General features: G+C 46.7%; 1 protein-coding gene across 1 annotated transcript; it reads right to left on the bottom strand.

The window, feature by feature from the left end:
* Positions 1-6411: 6411 nt before the first annotated feature.
* On the bottom strand, positions 6412-11621 carry LOC135917837 (cuticle protein 16.5-like). Its single transcript, XM_065451439.1, has 3 exons — positions 11567-11621; positions 6994-7924; positions 6412-6523 (listed from the first exon to the last, which is right to left on the bottom strand). Coding segments are annotated over exons 1-3 (936 nt in total). The 5' UTR covers positions 11570-11621; the 3' UTR covers positions 6412-6521.
* Between the last annotated feature and the right edge of the window lie 11164 nt (positions 11622-22785).

The following is a 22785-nucleotide window of genomic DNA, read 5'->3' on the forward strand; positions in this document are numbered from 1 at the left end:
GGATTCTGACGGCGGATATACCGATGTCACAAATCGTCGGTTGAAGAGGAAACTTCGTAGGACATCAAGCGTGAGTGAGCTTAACTACAATAAGCCGCCCACACAGCAAGCGTACACAATCGCCTACATCCCCGTCGCTGCTACAGGCAACCTCAATTCCCTCAATAGGCAAACTCTCACTGCCTATCTCGAGAGGTTGGCTCCAGGGCAAATCAGAGAGGTACGAATTAATCCCAGAAGAAACATACTTACTGTTGATGTGACTACACGAACCAGCCTCGACACCTTGAAAGCTGTAACTGAGCTAGGAAATATACTTGTCCGCTCATTCATCGTACATGGAGGCAGCACCACCGCTGGTGTTATCTACGACGTCGATACAGATATTGATAATGACGATCTCCCAACGCTAATCTCATCAACCGTCCATGTCACAGACATACACCGTTTAGGACGGTCGAGGTGCATAAAACTCATTTTTGAGGGAGAGACCTTACCAACACATGTCAAAGTGGGTTATGTGCGCCATCCTGTCCGTCCATACATCCCTAGGCCCTTGCAGTGCCGTAAATGCCAGAAAATCGGGCATGTAAGTGCTGTGTGCATGAACATGATGACATGTCCGCGATGTGGTGGTGATCACGATCAGTTGACGTGTGCTGGCTCTGACTTGAAGTGCCCTAACTGCGATGGGCCACACGAGGCAACGTCGAAGGACTGTCCAAAATTAAAGACTGAAATGTCCGTGCTAAGGAAAATGGTACGAGATCGATCTACACACAGAGAAGCTGCTACCAAGGTCCACCGCCGCCAGAGGCGCTCACGTAATCGCAGAAGGAGATCAGCATCGACAACAGGACAACCTGTACTCCAGGAAAAGTCGTCGCGCGCTCATGCTAGTCCTCAAACGTCACAGGCACCTTTACCCACGTCTACTCTTTTAAACACCAAGGACACTACAATATGGCCTTCCCTGCCATCTCGGAGTACAGAAGTGCAGCCGGAACGCCAGCGTGACCATGAACCTTCATCGTCGGATAGGCATATCAAGGCAATGCTTGCACAGTTGATTCGTTCCTTGCGAATGCTGCTCATCGGAGTTAAGACGCCCGTTGAAAAGGCTGCGGTGCAAATTCTCGACGCACTAGAACCAGTGCTTGCTGCTGTATAAAGGCTAGTAAACGCCATGGCATCATCAACTTCAAGGTTGTCACTACAGGAAAGGATAAACGGTTCCGTAATATTCCAGTGGAACGCACGAGGTCTACGGGGTCGCCTGGGAGATTTTAAACAGAGAGTGCTCAAGCATCGGTTTCCAGTTATCGTAATATGCGAGCCGAATATGACATCGCCATTTCGACTCTCCGGCTATGAACAATTCGCGTCTGGGACAAGTGGAAATACTAGCAAAGTTTTGCTATGTGTGCGATGTGACCTCACGTATTCGCTAAACCAAGTTCCGGTGCATAACAGCAATGAGTACGTCTCGATCACACTGAAGCTAAAGCGCCGGATAATCTCGATCATTGGTGGCTATATTTCTCCCAGGGGAAGATTTGACTCTGGACACCTGAAACTCGTTCTTGACTCTTGCCAAGGACCTCATATTATTGTAGGCGATTTCAACGCGCACCACCATCTCTGGGGTAGTAGCATCACAAACCTTCGAGGAAGACAACTTCTTAACTTCACAAGCAGCAATAATCTTGAGATCCTGAACGATGGCTCACCAACATTTCTTCGTGGCACGACGTACAGCAGCTGTCTCGATTTAGCTATCGCTTCACGATGCCTTTCGTCTTCTGCTGCCTGGTGCACAGATGCTGAAACGTATGGCAGTGATCACCTACCTACTTATGTACAACTGAGGTGGTTTACAAGACTTCCAAGTTCTCATACGCGACGCACTGACTGGGATGCGTTTCAGAACAAGCTAGAAGAATCTTGCAACTGTGTAATTTCACCGAAAGAGATTGAAGAGCGCATTAGAGCAGCAATGCACGCAACAACACGCATCATCGAAACTTCAAATTCAAGAACATCCGTTGACGTTATATATGAAGAGCTGCGGGCAGTCCGACGTCGCGCCGAGAGGAAATACAGGCGAACTAAATTGACATCAGACTTGAGGACGTCACGCCGTGTGCAAAAGAAAATTCAAAGATACTTAGACAAGCTCGACAGGCAACGTTGGAGGTCATTTTGCACCAGCCTGGACCCAAGAAAACCGTTGTCCACAATATGGCATGTTGTACGAGCACTACCATCTCCTCCACAACAGCTACGTCCCTTCCGAGCTTTGGCTATCATCCAGACGCGCAGTGAGAAGGAAATCGCGGAAGATTTCTGCATACACCTCTCTGGATCTACAACATCGGTAGCTTCAGTGCTCAGGTGTGCTCCTCCAACAATGGACGATCGCCTCGACCTCCCATTCACGCTGCAAGAGCTACGTGCAGCGATTTCCTCCTCAAGACACTCAAGTGCGCCTGGTCCTGATGGCATTACCTATTCCACCTTGCGCCATCTAGGCCCTCGAGCGACTGAAGAGCTCTTGGCTTTATACAATCTCTCGTGATCCTCGGGAACTGTGCCTGCACATTGGAAGACAAGCAAAATTGTGGCATTATATTGAAACCAGGCAAGACACCCCATGCTATGCTTTCCTACAGACCTGTGGCGCTTGCCAGTTGCATAGGTAAAACCATGGAACGCATGGTTTTGACGCGCCTGGAGTGGTTTTTGGAGAAGCGTAATATATATCCAGACGCAATGACAGGTTTCCGAAAGGGTAGGTCGTCAATCGACAGCGTCATTGACCTAGTAGCAACTGTTGAACATCAGAAACGTCGCCGTCGATTAACGGCAGCTGTCTTTCTAGATATCAAGGGTGCTTTTGACAACGTTCTCCATGATGCCATTTTAAATGCCCTAGAAGAATGTGGCGTCGGGGGACGTATGCATCAATGGATAGCCAGCTATCTTCAAGAGAGAACGATATTCATGACAACTCCAGACGGGGAAACAAAGAACCACCCCGTCTATCGTGGAGTGCCTCAAGGAGGTGTATTGAGCCCAACCTTATTTAATATCGTTCTCACCGGACTGATCAAAGAACACGCAGGCGCAGTCTCGGTCTCTGTGTATGCAGACGACATCTGTATATGGACCACGAGCTTAACGCGCTTACAAGTGCAAACGAAGCTGCAGCGCGCGGTGTCAGTAACGTCGACATACCTAAACAGTCGCGGACTGCAGCTTTCACCGGAAAAAAGTGCAACCATGGCATTTACACGAAAGTCAATGGCCTGCTACCCCGTTATGATTGATGGGAAGATTATACCTTCAGTAACCGACTACAAGTTTCTCGGAGTCATCATCGACCGTGACTTATCTTGGTCGAAGCACCTCTCAGGATTAAGAAAAAAACTAGACAGCTTTACTCAGATCATTCGACATATGTCTGGAAAATCATGGGGGCCATCCAAGTCATCTCTTCTGCAGCTCTACCAGGCACTTTTTGTTGGCTACTTCCGCTACAGTGCGCCTGTACTTTCTCGGGTTAGTACAACTGCTGTACGCACACTTGAAAGTGCTCAGGCTCGCGCACTGAGAATTTGCCTAGGACTACCACGATGTGCATCTACTTGGGGCACTATTGCAGAGGCACGTGCATGCCCAGCTCGAGTTTATCTGCAACATGAGCCATTGCGAGTGCATCTAAGGGTACTGACTAGACACAGGAACCATCCACTCACGAACGTCACACGCGTACGGCCTGTCGCCGCCTACTCAGAAGCCGTGTTGTCGCAGCAAGACTTATTGCCGTCGGACTTCGAACCGTATGACATACCCGAAGTTCCACCCTGGACGATGGCAAAGCCAATGGTGAGGCTCTCAATCCCTGGAATAACGAAGAAGTCGAAGATGCCGCTTGCAGGCCTCAAGCATTTCGCGCTATCATACATTGCTTACATGTATGGATATTACGAACATATTTTTACAGATGGTTCGGTGACACAGACCTCATCCGCGGCGGCCTACACTGTGCCAGGAATGGGGATCGCACAACGGTTCAAGATTGGACACAGGACGTCGTCTACAGCAGCTGAGTTGACCGGAGTTCGAGAAGCAGTTCGCTGCATACTGCAACAAAGTCCCGAGAAGTGGACAGTGTTCTGCGACTCAAAACCAGCACTGCAACTCATCAGCAATTATATGAGTGACAGAACCGCATATAGTCCCCTGGTTTATGACATCATGTATCTGCTTGCTGAGGCGTCTCATTCCGGACATACCATCGTGCTGCAGTGGATTCCTGGCCATTGTGGAATAGCTGGAAACGAACAGGCTGACGCAGAAGCAAAACAGGCGCACACTGACGGAACTATTGTAAAAATTCATTTTTCCCGGTATGACATTAACGCCTTGCTCCATACCTCCCTTAAAACTTCTACTGCACAACATTGGGACAACCCCGAGTATCGACAAGAGCGCCTCCATAGACTTGACGCTGGATTACAATTCCGGCATCCACTTCGGTTGCGGAGAAGCCAAGAAACGCTCATTCATCGATTACGGCTGGGTGTGGCATACACCAACCGATACCTTCACAAGATTGGACAAACACGGGACCCTGAATGTAGCGTCTGTCACACTCTCGAGACAATAGCTCACGTACTTTGCGTGTGCCCTCAATATGCGGCCGAACGAAGAAAACTCAAATCTACAGTTGACAGCTTGGACTCCCGCCCCTTTTCAGAAGAAAAGCTTTTGGACGCGTGGAGGAGTGTTGACTGTGCCCAACGTGCCATAAAAGCACTTTTGAACTTTTTAAGTGAGACTGGTTTAGACGATCGCCTCTAGAAGCTGTGAGAAGTGTAGTCAGTGCGAAATGTGTTTGCGCAAAAACTTTTTGTGGCAAGATTACTTTTTGTATGGACAAGATTAGTCTTACTGTATTGCGTCTCCAGTGCGCATCCGCATATTGGACAACGTGTATATAGTATCTCATTGTACCATATCATAATCATCCGCCACCTACCTTTCCCTGTATTTCCCACTTCCCCATTCCCCAGTGAGGAGTAGCAGGCTAGAGACACGCTCTCCAGGCCGACCTCTCCTCCTTTCTCTCCATTAAAATTTACTACTCCTCCTCCTTCGGCAGCAAATGTTCATTGTACATTTCAAAACATATATATATATATATATATATATATATATATATGTTTCTGCGCGACCGGCCACTCGAGTCACATTGCGTGTAATCGCGGGCTTTTTCACGCTCGGAAAACGAGAAAGCATTATAAACGAGAAGAAAGAGGGTTCGCCGAGGGGCCCAATTTTTGTTGATCACATCATAAGAAGTGAACAAACAGCACTGATACCACGGACAACATAGGGGAAATTATTTGTACTTATGAAATGAATTATTCCACTTTAATTTCCAACAATTTCTAATTTCTTTAATTTATTTAGTAGGCACAATTAATTTCTCCTATGTACTTGGTGCGACTGGTCGTTGTCTTCTTATATATTATCTTCTGGCAAGTGTGCTGGAAGTCCTCGTTTAAAATAAGCAGTTGCGACACTTTATCGTTCATATTATGGCTCATTTTATTACCAGTGTGCTTTATTAAATTTAATCGTTGCTGAAAAAGCCGAAACTATAGTTTAACCTTCAAGCACTGATACTGAGGACGAACTGTCTGCTATCGTACACGTCGAGCTTCTAGCAAGGCCTATTGCGTGGTTTTAAGTAGTGAACAATGCATTGTCACTAATTTGCAGGAGTCGGATGTTCAACAGTGTTGTCAAACGAGAACTACAAGAGGTTGTTGTGAACGAGACGAGAAACAGGGGGGCTCGATTTTTGTCAATAAAGGGCCTATAACCTCAACAGCCAATGAAACCAAGGAAAGCATATGGGTCATTAGCAGGGGTTGAAATTGAAATGTAGAAAATAAGGACGCAAAGAGAAAATGAAAGTGGAAGCAAAGATATCTGTCGCTGGCGGGGCCCGAACCCACACACTTCGTATAGCGCAAATATTGTTGTGCACTAGAAGTTGTGAGGCTGTATATGCGCCTTATCATATGTTGTATTCAACTCAATGTCAGTACATCTACTCAACGCTGATATACAGAATGCGCCTCTGTGTGTGCAATTATGGGCAAGATATTTTATTTGCACAAAGCACATGCCATGTGCACACAGTGAACCCTCCAAACGGATGTTGGAAGTAAAGCTGCAGCATGAGCTCTAATGTAGAGTGAAAACAAAAATATTCACAAGCCTCCCAAGCATCCCAGCAGTTGCAATGCCCTTATTAAAGCAAAAAAGATATGATGTTGGAAGAGAAGTACAAGGGGAAGAATGAGCTAGAAGGAAATAATTCTCAATCACAACAAATATTTTTGACGAAGCTTTTATTTGGAAAGTATACAACAGTGAAAAAAATGGCAACCATGGCACTTTATTTAGGTGCAATGGCCGATGCTTTGCTGGGACTCCGCCTTTGTTTCTAGAAAGAAACAAAAAGCATAGTTATGAAACTGAAGCACCTAAGGCATAAAAATTCTATTGATTCAATGCACTGAGTTTTCTCGATAAAAACTCCACAATAACCATGCGGATTGTTTCTTGGACAGAGTCCTGAGGCAGATGCTAATAAACAATTAGAAAATATTATGTTGTGAAGCATAACACTACTCCAGCGAGTGATGTATCAATAAACACGAGCTGCTCCTTTTTCACTCGTAATAGTGCTGGTACACGGTCATTATATCACCAAATGCACCCACTTTCAACATTTCAATGTGTAGAACAGTCCGCTCTGTCAGTAAAGTTGCCACTTGAATTTCTTTTGTTCTTGTTGTTTTACGTTTCAAGAAATGGCGCTTTTCTTCCTGCAGCGGGACCTAGTATTGGCTCTTTCTCAACATAGGACAACTTAAGTTTAGATCAGTATTACCTGATATGAGGGCTACTTACATTTCTTCTTGTGGAGAAGAGCCGCGTAGTCAAGGCCAGCCAGGCCGTACTTGTAGTTGAGACCATATGTGGGCAAAAGCCCGTATCCCACGCCGTAGTGACTCACACCATAGGCAGGAGCCACAGCGGCCACGGCCGGAGCAGCCGCGACTGTCGCGACGGCCGGGGCCGTGTGATGCACCGTCTCAACACGAGTGACGGTGGCAGCTGGTGCCGCGGCGTGGAAGGTCGTCACCGCAGGAGCGTGAGCCACCACAGCCGGTGCTGCATGGAAGGCGGCCACCCTGGTCACGGCGGGAGCTGCCACAGCAACGGCTGGTGCGGCGTGTACGGTGGCGACGGCGGGCGCAGCATGGTAGGCGACCCTGGTAAAGGCCGGCGCGGCGTAGGCCACCGCGGGGGCAGCGCGGTAGGCGACTCTGGCGACGGCCGGCGCGGCGTAGGCGACCCTTGTGACTGCCGGGGCGGCGTAGGCCACTGCCGGAGCTGCGTGAAGCACCCTGGTGACGGCTGGGGCAGCGACTACGGCTGGCGCTGCGTGGTAGGTGTGCACTCGGGTCACAGCCGGGGCGGCAACGAAGGCCGGAGCGGCGCGAAAGGTGGCGACCCTAGCAACGGCAGGGGCGACGGAGTAGACCGGCGCCGGAGCGTGGTAGGTTGTGACCGCCGGGGCCACGGCGGCGACGGCTGGTGCGGCGTGGTAGCTCTGGAACCTGGAGAGCGTCGCGACGGAAGGAGCAGCATGCACGGTGGCCACTGCCGGGGCGGCGTGAACGGTGGTTACTGCAGGGGCGGCGTGGTAGGTCGCCACGGCCGGGGCTGCCACGGCGTAGCTGGCGGGGGCGAGACCGGTGACGGCGGCCCCGTAGCCACCACCGATGAAGCCAGCGAATGCGTTACTGGCCATCGCCACCACGAGAAGAGCACGAAACTGCAAGAACAAATAGGCGTACAGCTTCCTCTAGACAGATGTACAAATGATCTACAAAGAAGCGTAAATGAATAATAAAATGAAAAGTTGTACTTTGTCAACTTGTTTGATGATAGACTAGCATCATTAAATAAAGTTTTTTCGCTTAATATGTGAGGAGACCGGCAGGTGGCTTAGTTTCTGTTTGGAAGGCACGCTTAGAGTTCCTGATTCTGCGTCAAGTAGTCTGCAGCAGTGGTTTTCTGGTGAAGGTGTTTGGTCTCACTATGTGATTGAATCTTCTTGTTTTTACCAAGCTTGAATTGTTCAATATTTCCGTTGCTGAATACATGTGTCACTGGACAAGTACATTCTGACGGTAGCATATACCTACGCCTGTCACGGTAATTAACCAATGGCTAAGACGCTGAGCCACTGACCCAGAGGTCGTGGGATCGATTCCCGGCGACGGCCACCGCATTCCGATGGCAGCGGAGTGCAACAACGCTCGTGCACAGCAACCTGCAGACGGCTTAACGAGTTCCAAATGGCCAAGGTTTCACAGGAGCCTGCCAGTACGGCGTCCTTCATGGATGTGAAGCTGGAGGACGTGAAACCTCGCAATTTATCTATATTATTTAATCAAATTCTATGGAAGAGAATTGCGCAAAGGCACCATTGTTTGACGTAATGTGCTGGGATCTTTATGAATAACCGAAAAAAATTAAAAGAACAGCGTTAGAATAAAAAGCCAGCGATGGATTTCCTGCTTGTGCACAACTGGGCTCAGTATTCGGACTACCCTTTCCTTTTTACGGCGGGTCATGCTTATCAAATCCGAGCACTTTCATAACTTGAATTAAAATTCTAGAAACGTAACAAGCATGAGCGTAAAAATTTGGACGCAGACCGCATAATTATTGTTTTGTGTCTGAACAGTGACAGCGATTGCGCAAATGAAAAGACAGTTTGGCTACGCGAAATGGGTAATGTGACCAAAGTTCTCGTGCGAGGGTAAAGGGTACTTGGGGCGAGAAATCCTTATCCAGCTCTCGGGTTGTTGGGACATTTACCTTTTCACTCGAATTATAAGCTCTGCACTGCGGTTAAACTTTTTTATAAGGCGAGAAATTCTTATCCAGCGCTCGGGTTGTTTGCATATTTACCTTTTCACTCGAATTATCAGCTTCGTACTGCAGTTGAAATTTTTTATGAGGCATGTTCACTATAGCAAGGTTATAGAACAGGCTAGTCGCTGTTCCGTGTTGCTGTGAGCTGCAGTACACCGGAACAAGGATTTACTTGTATCATTTTTTTCATGGTTATATATTTCACGTGGGCAATAGTATAAGTTAGTTAGCGGGAAATAAAAAAGAAACAGTGGGAAGTCAGCGCTTTTCCTGATCATTTCCTGTCATTCTACCGGTGTGTGCGGCAATTCGCATTGTATATTATAGGGTCATTATTTAACCTGCATCAGCTATCTATTTGTTCTCTCTTCGTTAACCAATCAATTTTCGTAGTGGCATGTTGTATGATCCTGTGTTAAATATTGTCTCGGTGACCTTTTGTTCCCACATAGCTAAGCTGCATCTATATGTTCTCGCGCTTTTCAATATAAAGCTCTCCGCTAGGGAAGTGCTAATGATTTTTCAACATCTCCCAAGCGCCAGCCCACCATTCTTGCGGACAACATTACACGCGATAGCGTCACGGAACCCGTGTCGCAGAAAATATTTCGTCCCGCACCCGGCGTCGGACGTCGCATCGGCAAAACGATTTTCGAACCACACATACCCAGGCCGTTTACGTGACGCAAGAAATTCACGGAAACGATTCAATTTCTCTCAAGCCAAAATACGTAGAAAAATCGTAAATTGCGACATACACACAACCTACAGCTCTCGGATTGTAATTTGAATATACGTGAAAGCATAGTTCTTTTACGCGGAAACTCAAACCCCTTTTCCAGCACTTCTACAAAGCACAGGCCGGAGACGGCGTCCGCCATTCGCGCACGCCGGAGCGTAAATGACTTCCTGAAATGACTTCCAGATTGCGCTCACCTCCGCCGCATCGCGGCCCCTGCAAGTGACCGTGTTTCGAACAGAAAGCCAGTGCTCGTGCATAGCGCTCGCCGCGAACGCTTCATGGTAAACATTACGGTTACACACGCTGCACTTGCCGGGAAGCGTTAGAAGCAGTCAGGGATCTTTGAATGCTGTCGTGTTCCACTCTCAACAACGAAGCTTAAGCGCCCTCCCAATTTTTTTTTTTACCTGTATGCTTATGTTCTCCCCAAAACTAGGCTCCCCATGCACTTAGCGGAGCAGTTACTTGTAAGTGACCTGCGCCATGTTTTCTTTTTTTTTCTAATTTATCTCAGCTTTCCGTGAGCATTGGGGATTTCACAGAAACTTACGCGGGAAATTCTTCAGATTAGCAAGCACGCATTCGGATAGAATGTTTCTCCATCTCTATGGCATTCTAGAACTCCAGCTGTGCGACGTACGCAGCAGTAACCACATAATATGGCGTCCAATTTAAACGCAAGGCGAACAAACCAATACTTGTGAAGAGCCTTTCAGCCTTTACTGATGTAACAGTTCAGATTCCCCCTCAGAAATTTCCTAATAACCTACGCTCCGGACACAAAAGGACGCATTAGTCTTCCGTGAGTGCAACTTGATCTCTTTTTTTTTCCTTTCTCGCGTTAATCATTTCTAAACGGAATAGCCAGCCAATCGCTCTCAAAACCAATATGCTATCGCGATGCCCCCTTCATGACACCACAGAGTTTTGCGGCAGTCATTTTGCCACAGCTGATATGATATGCCAGTGTGGGGGATACTGATATATTGCTCTATTTTTTTATATAGGCTTTAACGTACCGGAACTGAAAAATGGGTTGTGAATGACGCCGTGAACAGATGGGTGAGGGGGGAGAGGTGCTCTGGCATAACGTTTACCATCTGGGTTTGTTTTTAAAGAGAACCCAAGGCAAGCTACACGAGAGTTCTTGCGTTCCGCACCCATATGAGTGGGGTTGCCGCAGCCGGAAGTCGAACCAGCGACCTCCAGCTCAGCAGGGCAACGCCATAACCGCAGCGCCCCCGCGTCTTGTCACTTTAAAGTTGTCGTTATGCTTCTGCACATGCTGTTAAACTCCTCGTGTGGGATTCAGTGCAACGATGGAGGCAAGAACAAACACGTTCACTAAACGTTGAACTCACTGATTCGTCACCGAAGGCAAGTGATTTTACATATTACTCACGAAAACCTGATTCTCCGGGACTGAATGTCTACAGACACGTCGATAACAAATTTCGCTTTTTCTTTTCACACTTAACATGTATCATATTGCACATCTCTACGATTCTGCGGTAATAACCTCTAAGTTTGTAAACAACTTCTAAGCCCGCAATAGATTCAATTGCGGTCATGCAAAATGCAGCGATGGATGGGCGGTACTCCGCGGCTCATACCGGTGTCGTGATTTCGAGCGGGTAACGCAAACTCGTAAAGTTAGTTCCATCACATTATTATTCTCCATTGCACTGCTTGGCACACGGAAGAAACCCTACAGTTCTGCATCACTTTGAGGCAATGTTTTGCTGAGTAATTCTTTGGTAGAAGCCAGCATGCTGTAGGTCTCAAACTCACCATGGCTACCAGTGTGTCTGCTGTACGTACACCACCAACAAACAACTCCTGTCTGATGCTCATGAAAGTAGCTTCCGGATGCTTTTATACTGCGGCTTTGGGACAAGGATGACAACAAGATGTAGCGAAAATTAATAAAAAATACAGGAAAGGAGGCAATCAGAAAATCAGCAACGACCACTAGTGTTGTTTGTTGTACAGACAGTATCGCACGTGGCCCATACACGGCATAGATTCCACAGGTGCCGATACGTCCCTGAACCAGAAGCACTCGCGATCTCCGTTCAGTGGGAAGACGCTCGGGGGCTTATACTTCTTTCATATCTCTGGGCAGTATACGCTCGCCGTTGGTTGCAACTACATAGCTTCACGAAGGTCGGAGCGTCACCGTCTTGTTTCGACGAGCTACTGCCAAGGTGCGAGAGTGGATGAGCTTATAGAAAAGAAAAAGGGGGAGAAAATACGCCCTCATGGTAAAGAAAAGCTTGCAGCTAATTCTTGCACTATCTAATGGAGAGGACGTTAATAATAGTGACATTAAGCGTTAGACAATTTGTACAGAGCGAGTTATTTTCACTCGTAAGCGAAGAACCTAATAACGCAATGGTTAGGTAGAATTTCGTCAGGTACTGATCTTTACGACATTTACGAAGAGCGTAGCTTTATTTTAGGACTTTGAATCAAACGAGCTCTACGCGGGCTCTAATAACGGGTGGACCTTAGTCTCACACAATATTTGATAAGCACTAGCTTCTGCATGCACGAGAGAGTTTCGTTCGTTTAGAAGGCAGAAAAGTCTGTCGACACTACATCTCTGTTCATATACTAAATATAGTTTTCATGGAATCTTATGAGAGTGCGAGTATTAGAGTATGTCAGCCCGCACACATTTTCTCGCTGGGCCACGAGTGCTGCTTGATTGGTCTAGCTCCTTGCGTCAGAGCTAAAGCGAAACTGTGACAGAACCGCACTACTTCCCATCCGTCACCACAGATCCCTCCAGTGCAGTATTGCGTAGGAGCTTGGCGTTAGTGTATTTCACAGGGCGGGGATAAACCTGCGGCTTTTCGTTCACTGCAACGGCACGTATTTTTCACGCACCTTCCGTTAGGGTTCGCCACGAAGCTTTCACAAACAGCCTTGAGTTCATTCTGAATGCCTATCACGGCACTCAGGCTCTCCTCTCGAAACAGCACTGCGAACTCCCAACACGCGTGCCCGCCACGGCGGTTTCCCCGCGGCCTAGCTGCGGACGTTCGCATTCTGAGCTGTAGCTCCCGGAGGCTGCAAGAGCCATCGCTCGCAGAGATATACGGATCTCAGCTAGCTGGTGATGCTCCGGCGTCACCTTATCGGGACGGGCGCATTTGTCTTACAAGACGCAGATTGCGAGGCAAGGGGCCGGAAGCGCCACACGCACGGAGCCGCAAGACGCTCGGTCGGGCGAAGCAAGGGCTGCGCACAAACACACATACGCACAGTGCCAGAAAACCGGTTTCATCCGCGCTACCCGGACCCATGCGCGGGGCACATGCCCGTTCCGTGTGATGCGACGCGCTTTTCCGCGGCGTCGAAGGATAATATTTTTACGATGGCGCTGATCTAGCGAGCCGTTGTCATTTCCGGCGTTTTACAACGTCCCCGAAATGATCGCAATCGTCTGATTACAATTTTGCATCGCGAGCTCGGCTGCGCTGCTTTCACTTCGACGAAATACAGCCGCGAGCTACTCGTGCTGAAAGGCAGATATGTTGAGAATTTTCCCTCCCTTTGCTTTTCTTTTTTTTAATAATGCTTTAATTCGCTACATCTGTACAGTGCTTACGGAATGAATCGCGTAAATTTAGGGCTAAGCAATGCGCATACTTTCGTTTCCACCGGCTGCAGTTCGTGTCACATCGACGTAATTTTCGCGCGTACACTTACATCGGAGTGCTCGTCACCTTTGGTGACCAAATTCCTTGTGACATGACATGGTGCTCTCGCGTACTTTTCACATATGCAGGGTTCTACTAAATGCTCCGTGTCGCGTTTCATTCCGTGAGCATTGTACACGGCGCCCTTGTGTCGGCTTGAGCACACGGATTAGAATAGAGACCCACTTAGAGGTGATATGTTTCAGTAGTGTACAACAAATCAGTGGTGCAAGCGCGAAGAAAGTTGGTATGTTGGTAAAGCAAAATAATGCTGTTTCATTTCTCTTCAACCCCTTCAAAAAACCACGTTTTTACAACCCGGTTTTATTTTGTATTTACAATGGCCAATCTGTATCGATAGATGTCTGTGTAGCGAGCACGAAAGCTTCAGCCGCTTTCTAACCCATGCGCTTCATGGTTCTGTGGCCCGGTATGGGAAAGAAGTTAGGCATGAACACCCTTCTCTTGCTGTTACCATGGTATAACTCGTTTGCGTTACCAATTATTTCGTAAACACAATGGTTATCCTGCTGTGCTACAAATGCGATTGCATATTCTGCGACGCAACGAGGACTTGAAAAGTACTAATGCACTCCAGTATAAACACGTTGCTACTCAAGGACCTGGAGATTCCTAGCAATTAATGTATGCCCTCCATATGCGAGTACAAGATAGAAGAAGGTAGGTTTCTTTTTCTTTCCCTAAGAACCTACTGCTCGACTTTTTGTGACTTGCGTTCGCGAAATGTGCTGGGGTGCGGAATGCATGGCCGCGAGTTTCAGATAACCAGACATTTTGGATAGACCGAAACACCGAGCACGTTTTTTTTTTCGAAGAAAGGCCACTCAAGGCCGGTGTTTCAAATCAAGCGAATGGTTCGGTGAAGCCGGAGACGGTGAGATAATCCGCCTATTGACTTCGCTAGGAGTAAAGCTTAGGCGTTTCCCCTAATGTATCCTTTTGTTTCGTTTTTGGCGCGCACTCCGTGTCGCAACAAGCCCGAGGCTGTGCCCCACTTTTTCGGAGGAGGCACTTTCCACGTGCTCTCGCCTTGCGCCCGCTCATTGAAGGCTACAGGTCGTGGGCGCACGTGGCGTCTTCCAAAATTCATCGGGATGTCTTTCGATAACCGAACAGCGCCGTATCGTATTATATCGATTGTATAAAGTGCCACAGCGAAGAAAGGAAAGCTCGCACGGCAACATTCCTGTAGGATGCAATGCGAAGTAGAAAACCCCAGCAACGTTCTCTGCGCAAGGCTGGCAAAGCCCATTTCATTGAAGTTGAGTGGAAACATCACTGCGGAAGAATCGCTCTCAGCATAATAGACCGTTCAGCAATGCGAGTGTACGTGATAAAAATACGCGCTCTTTCACGTTATCAAGATCTTTTACACTTACTTTCTGTCAGGTTACAGTCGAAGTAAGTGCCTCATTTTGTCAATATAGGGTCACCATTCTATACATCACATGAGCTGTTAAAGCATGATTGCAATTGTGTATTTCAACGTTATTCTTGCTTTGACTACACCGGTTACGAGTTGATTCTGCTCGCACGCGTATCCCGGCTCATTCCTTATTCTCTTGACGTGTACAGCTCTTACGCAGCCAACTGGCTTACTAGATAATGATAGTATTTAAAACACATTACAAGAAATAAACCACTAGCGTCACTGCGACATCATTTTCAATGACGTCCTCGCCACCAAGCAAGGACAAGCCCTTGCTTGGATCGATTCGTTGCTAAGGGTAGGGTTCCATTAGGAGCGCATTGTCATTGGTTATTAAAGCAAAACACTACAATGCTGCACTGTTATAGAATGCTCCGTATGAGATTTCATGAAAAGCATTCATCGCTGTTAGAAACCCCGCACATACTTGAAAGAAATGTGAAGCTGCAAGAAATGACCTTTTACTATTTCCCAAGACCGTTCTTTTGCTGAAACAGTGAGCGTCATCGACGACAATGGCTCGTCCAATATGGGATTTGTGCATTATATAACATATAGATCAAGAACACAAAATGGTGCGATATCTCGTTAAAGCAATGCGATACTACCAAGACGCAGCGAGAAGGAAAACAAATCGAGCAAAATTCAATTACGCACCATGCTGAGAATTGAATTTTCGCAGAGCACGCAAGCAAGCAAATGCTTTCTGTAGGTATTCCCATTGAATACACTATGTAAACGATGAGAGAGTCCTTTCGGTGTTGTTTTTGAGTTTCTATAAAACCCATGTAATGCCGTAATGAATATTTAAGGTTGCAAAGCCCAGATACTTGCACCAACTTGCCAGCATTTTACCGGCAGCAGGCCTTCAACGCATTCACGTGACGTGAAACTAAGTGCAAAAATGTGACCGCTAATTAAGGTTGCCACAATTTACGCCTCATCTCAATAGCAATGAGTGAGCACTCGTGAATTAATTTGTTGAAGGCTCCGACAAACCCAGCGTCTTTATTGACTTTCAGTTTTCGCTTCTCGCGCAATTCATATATTTCATTGAGCTTGCAAATCCGTAACATTTCTGCAGTATTTCGGATTTAAGAGGGCTTACAATATGTATGCGAGTTTTTTTTAGTACACCTACGAATAGGTGTCAAAACTGTTTCAGACGCAATACAGAGATAGAATCTTTTGTGAGTAGTAATTCAATGCAAATAGGCGCATTCCATATATGTCATGTGAAGCACTGGAATCAACTATATTCACATGCAGGCTGCTTAACTTACTTGAACTATATTCAGTTATAGCGCGTCACAACAGATACAATGCTTAACCAAGAATATCACGGCAAGTTTCGCTCTTTCCGCCTGGGAAAGAGCTACCTTGAGCGTATGCCAGACTACGTCTAAGCAACCGTGTTCCACAACGCGCACCACTTTCTTTGGCAAAGCAACACAGAGACCTTGCCACCAGTTAAAGTACCAAAATAGGTCCACTTGGTAAACTTTATAAATTGTTTTTCCTTCCCTTCACTGAAAATGTAGCATCCCAAAGTGGCAATGTGCATTTTTTGGGTGCTTCTCACGGGGTATCCTCTTCCCCAGCGCCCGCTGGGACGGCAACGGGTACTGACCGCGACCTTGACGGACAAAGAAAAACACTCCCTGCGAGGCGACAACAACCGCAGGAGTCTGTGGAAGCGGTAACGGTCGTGAAACCACGTTTTCAGATTGCCTCTTCATTGCTTTGTAGGCGGGTTCGACGGGTTGGGCATCAGATGTTGTATCCAGCAAGGTGGTGCTACCATGGGTGGAGTGCTGTAAACAGTACGACCCCTCTGATTGGTCGCGACAAGGTCGTGGTATTCCCGTGTGCAGGGGACTGATGTGTTGATGTGAATTCTTGCACGGGTGTGCTGACATATAATGTGCGCTGACATGGAACGTGTTCCAATATGGGGAGCCAGTCATGTAATTATGTAAAATGAAACCGTTTCGCCGTTTCTAATTTTCTTCAACCTCCCGACCACATATCCTCTCCCACAGGCAACTCGCGGCAACATAAAACTTGTTGCTGGGAGAGCTGGTTCATACTTGGAGAATGTGACACTAGCACAAGCTTTGCCTCATAGCGAAAACCTTGGGTAAGCGACACAACCATTTCTTTAAGGCATAGTGAGAAGTGTTTTATGCAAGTCTTGCTGTAATTTGTGGTTGTGACAATGTGATTAAATGATTCGCGTATGTGCATATATGCACATGCGCGAATATATGCGCATGTGCGCATATATTGACGAGCGATGAAGAATAAAAACTTGTTGAAAGTTATCTTTTGTCCGTGTCCCTTGATACGTCCTTGTGTTGAATTTCGCGCTGTACATCTATTTCCTTCCGTAGATATATGCGGACGACTGCGTGGGCCCGCTTAGCCAGCATAGTGCGACCCGTCGGTATAGCGCAGGCTAACTACCATGTCTTCGGCAATCCCGCGACGTAAGCAAACGACCCTCTGAGTTACGCCTGAATCCAAACCACGAACCTCAGAAACGAATAACAGCGATGCAACCAAGGTTTGCAATCCTAGTAACTCATTTTAAAAGGATCTTTACCCAATGTAGCTGGTAACACTGCTATATAAAGATTGGTCCAAGGTCTCTCTCAACGACGCTGAAATCACGCTCACCGCCTACGCTCTTGTGAAAAAAAATTACAACAAAGGTTTCTGACCGATCACGACAAGGTATCAATGTTGTCATTGGGGTCTACCGTATGTAGACCAGTTGTCAATAGTAGAGGAAAACTGCAGTCCAATGGATAGCGTTTCAATAGTATATTTCACATACATTGGACAATGATTGCCCGTCCCATGTAGTTATTTAGCGTTATCATAGATCTAAAAGCGGCGATGCGTTGTTGTTCAATGGGATGGCACGGAAGTGGGTTTTCCGGACGGGCATATCTGTTGCATTTCAATTACTTCTAGAAGACGCACCCAAGGGCGCTATAACGCGATTCTGTTCCAGCTGTTTCCCTTCTATTTGTGCAGTCAGCATTCCAGGATTCGGCAAAAAAATGTTACGGTAACCCACACTTCACCTGTCTGTCATGCCACATCGTAAAACAGCGAGAACTGACCAGGTAAAATTGACACGAATGCATTTAGGGTGCATTATTACACAAAAAAACGGAACTTTGTTAGAAATTGTCGAAGCTTGGGGCCCTATAACGTAAAACTATTCAAATGTGTTTCTATTCCAATTTCCTGACGTCAAATTTGCGTAACCACCGACGCAAGCACCGGGCGGTCACCCATAGGGTTGTCTGAACAGACCAATCAAACGCTCTCCTCGTTCATAGGAGGTCCCTTTTGTTTGCTTGAAAAACGAATAACATTGCCTACACTGAGCGGCTTGTTGTATCTAATTGGCTGACAAGAGGCGAGGAGAACGCTCAAGTGGAGAGGGATTCACTAGGGCAGAGCCAGTGCACTGAAAACCGATAACCGGATGAAGAGGGTGGTGCCGGCGTCTGCGATTGGTCGGCTTTCCCTTACTTAGCTTGTGGTGGCTGGTCGAAAATCGCGGCGGCATGCAACGGAAGCTTAAGAATGACGCTAAAATTGACCCTCAGCAAAGAAGAGTTGGCAGAATGAGGTAGTAAACGTGTCGAAAGTGCTTGAAAACGTTACACGGTCACGCAAGAAGTTTTATTATACGCAAATACACCCATGCTTTCCGGCAGGTGCGAGTAGCCAGCGTCTCAGCGATCGGCGGCAGCTATCTTTTATTCCTTTCGGAACGGGGCAGCCTGCGGCTATTCCGAAAAAAATTCAGTTTTGTTCGGCATATTAATGCATCTTTATCGCGTACACGTCACTTTGACGCGGTGAGTTCGTGCGGTTTTGTGACGTTGCGTGTCAGGCAGGTGAAGTGGGTGCAGCCCGAAAACTTTTTACCAATAGCCGAGGGCTAATCGCGAAAAGGGGTCGAATCAGAAATAACTGTTTTTCTTTTTTCTGTCAAATCATGCATAATCAGTGTGCACACATCATATCGGATGGGGAGGTATTGCGGTTTTTGTAACGTCGCGTGACAGACAGGTGAAGTGGGGGGTGGTCGAAAAAAGTTTTTGACCAATAGCGGAGGGCTGATAGCAGAATTGGAATAGAAAAGTTTGGAATAGTTTTACCTTATAGCGCCCTTGGCTTGTTCCGAAAACAATAGAACTTTACCCGCCGATCACAATCACATGCTCTCGGCTTGCCCAGCACTAAACGGTCTACATGGAAACAAAGAGTCATGGAAATCCTCCCTACGTAGCCAGGAAGAACAAACCCCAAAACAAGCCATCGGTCACGCCGGCCGACATCTAGGGGGGAGGTAGACGGTGAAAGGAGGAGCTGCGTCTCCCCCCGATCACCCAAACTCTCTGACGGGTGCTAATAAAGTGCTTTCTCTCTATCTCTCTGTCGCAGTGGCTATGCTAAGCTGCCAAGGAAGATGGATTTATTTGCGAGTACTAAACATCTTTGCGTGGCAGTATACCGTTGTCGAGCCCTTTCGACACGTATACATCATTCTGCCAGATATTCTTCACTGAGAATCCCTTTTAGCGGTTTTATATTCCTTTACACAAAACCGCGGTGTTAGACCATGGACAGCGCAAGCTAAATATAAGTAGAGATGCACCAAACTCAAAAGCCCGCCCCACCCTCCTCATCTCCTCATCAACTTTCACTGTGCTAGCTCGGCCCTGCCTAAAGCCTCTACAATTCCACTTGTTCCTCGCTTCATGTCCGCCAATCAGATAGGAAGAACCTGTCAAGGTAAGTAATGTTACGCGATGTGAAAGCAAATGAAAGTAACGTCTTCTGAACGAGTAGAGCGTTTTATTAGGCTGTTCAAACAACACTGCAGATAACCTCCCGATGCTTGCATCTGCGGGTACGTAAATATGACGTCAGGAGATTGGAATACAAACAAATTGAAGTAGTTTTAAGTTATAGGCCCGCTGGTGAACAACGTATACTCGTTTTTACTGACATGCATACAGATCCATCAAATGAAATCTCTGGTTAACCTTTTTTTCCATCCAGATTATGTATCATATTTTGTCCATAAACGCAACCTCTCCTCTGTGATGCATACTGTAGGTAGCAATTCGCTTTGGGTCGTTGTCATGAAGACAAGTCCAGTACAAACAATGTTAGATCTTTTCCCTAATCGTCGTTCAGGTCATGCTGTGAAAAATTTGGCAATGCTTGGCGCTTCCACATCATTGCACGATGAAAAGAACAACGATGTTCAAGTCCTCCTTGATAATAAAGCCATCACGGGTGGTGAAAACAGCAAACAGGACGCGGTACATATGCTCTTGTGGATTGGTTTATGGCACACACACCGATGAGCGACAATGACGACTGCATGCGGACGATGGGCAAGAAGATGGCAATATGTGCACGAACCCAGCATGACGACTGCAGCATTACTAAGGCGACATAACGAGGGTGGAGTTGATTGCATGGTCACGGCGGTGAGGACGATGACATGTGGCAACTATGCCATGTACATGACAACGATGAGGACAGCGGTGAATTAGCTTAAAAAAGCGAAGCCTACAAACACAACTCTGCCTTTTTGGATTAGATTTGACCGTTCAAGATGTGCTTTCTTTAGGTGCCTCTACACTTGGGCATAGTGACGGGAAGGTTGGCGTGGCAATCCAAGATTTTCTTTAAGAATCAATGAGATCTAAACTCTGAATACAAAATGATTACCCTTCTTTTCCTTGACCAAATTTGAGCTTGAATTACTTTTACTTTATAATCTTATGATCATGTCAGAATTTTCAGTTTCATAGAACAACCGCCCCCCCCCCCTCAAGAAATGTTTCCTCTTACGAACGCGTGCGGCTTTCGAGATACTTACAGCGATGAAAAAGTGGAAATATGCAACCCAAAGAAGAAAGGATGGGTACTCGGCCTATCTTCATGTTGCTTGTTCTTGTTTTCCGGTGCTTCATGTCAAAGTACCCGAACAGCCCAGTCCGACTTTTTGCTTTAGAGGGGTCTAAAGCACCTCCAGAATGGGCTGGGGTGCATTTATCAGGCATTGTCAGATCATGAACAGCAGGTTGCCATTATCCCTCAAGAGAAAAGTGTATAACAGCTGTGTCTTACCAGTACTCACGTACGGGGCAGAAATTTGGTGGCTTACGAAACGGGTTCTACTTAAATTGAGGACGACGCAACGAGGTGGGGAAAGAAGAATAATGGGTGTAACGTTAAGAGATCAGAAAATAGCAGATTGAGTGAGGGAACAAACTCGAGCTAATGACATCTTAGTGGAAATCAAGAAAAAAAATGGGCATGGGTAGGACATGTAATCGGGAGGCAACATAACCGACGGTAATTGAGGGTGACGAACTGGATTCCAAGGGAAGGGAAGCGTAGCACGGGGCGGCAGAAAGTCAGGTGGGCGGATGAGATTAAGAAGTTTGCAGGGAAAACACGACCACAATTAGTACATGACCGGGGCAGTTGGAGAAGTATGGGAGAGGCCTTTGCCCTGCAGTGGGGGTAACCAGGCTGATGATGATGATGATGATAACGATGATGTATAACTGTATAATACGCTTCGCGCAATGTACGCGCATATAACTGTATAATGCGCTTTGCGCAATGCACGCGCAAACTATTATTCAGTACAGAAAATTGCGTGGATGGATACTTAGCTTTATAAGTTGCGAAGAAACGCTTTTATTACGAAGCCACCATTACTATTGAATCTGCATATCTTTAAAACAGGCTGAACCGCAATGGTAGCTCGCGCCATAATATTGAAAAATGCGCTTGCTAAGGAGTACAATTTTTGCGGGCAAATCTACGCTACATCTTAGTTTCCATGAAGTAGAAAAGATTCCTAATGTTCTAGCAGACATTGTTTTCCCCACATAACACTGTAGTGTAAATCTGAGTGCAATAGGCCAACCTAGGGAAGGTATTTCCGCCCTAAGAGGATACACAGATTTTAACTTCGCAGTTTAGGCAGCCTGAGGAATGCTTTCTCGCTGTGTTGGCTCCCCGTAGGCCTTGTCTCAACAATGACGCCTTAGAAATCTCATACAAGCCACTGAGTCTTCGCTGGGTCTTGGCTTTTTTTTCTAAAAAAAAGCCTCACAGCTGAATAAAATTTTGTCCTTGTCTGGGACTTGAACCCGGGATCACCGCTTTCCCGGGGGAGCCGCTCTACCATCTGAGCTAACCAAGCGGCTAGCAAATAGCAGGGTGGAGTCAAATTTGTTGACAACACCAAGCAAAGGCAAGAGTTTGACGAAAAAGTTTAGCGAAAACCCGCAAGGTGGAGAGAAGTAAGTAATTTCTATGAAAGGGTGGACGTCTGATTTCCCCGTTATTAATTACTGCGCACACCCCACGGTAATCGCCATAAGGAGCAGAATTTACATCAATATATATATATATATATATATATATATATATATATATATATATATATATATATATATATATATATATAACATGAATAGCATATGCACGTGTAATATATCCTCACCGACGCGAAAGCATCCTGGACAACTCACAGAAAGCTTCGCTAAAAATGCACCTCACAGGATGTCATTACGGCCACGGATGCCAACGAATTAGACTGTTTAAGGATTCTGCTTGGTTCAGACAAGCAAAACGTGAAATGCACGTGTGGATTAGGTCTGTCCGTCCATGCAGAAGCCGATAAAAGCATTCTGCCCACGAAGCGCTTGAAATGTCACCGTGGATCAGTCAATCGTCCACACCAAAGGACAATACAGAACATCACGGCAATATGCCCGTAGTTCTCACAA

Source organism: Dermacentor albipictus, chromosome 2 (genome assembly GCF_038994185.2).
Source record: "Dermacentor albipictus isolate Rhodes 1998 colony chromosome 2, USDA_Dalb.pri_finalv2, whole genome shotgun sequence".
NCBI lineage: Eukaryota > Metazoa > Arthropoda > Arachnida > Ixodida > Ixodidae > Dermacentor > Dermacentor albipictus.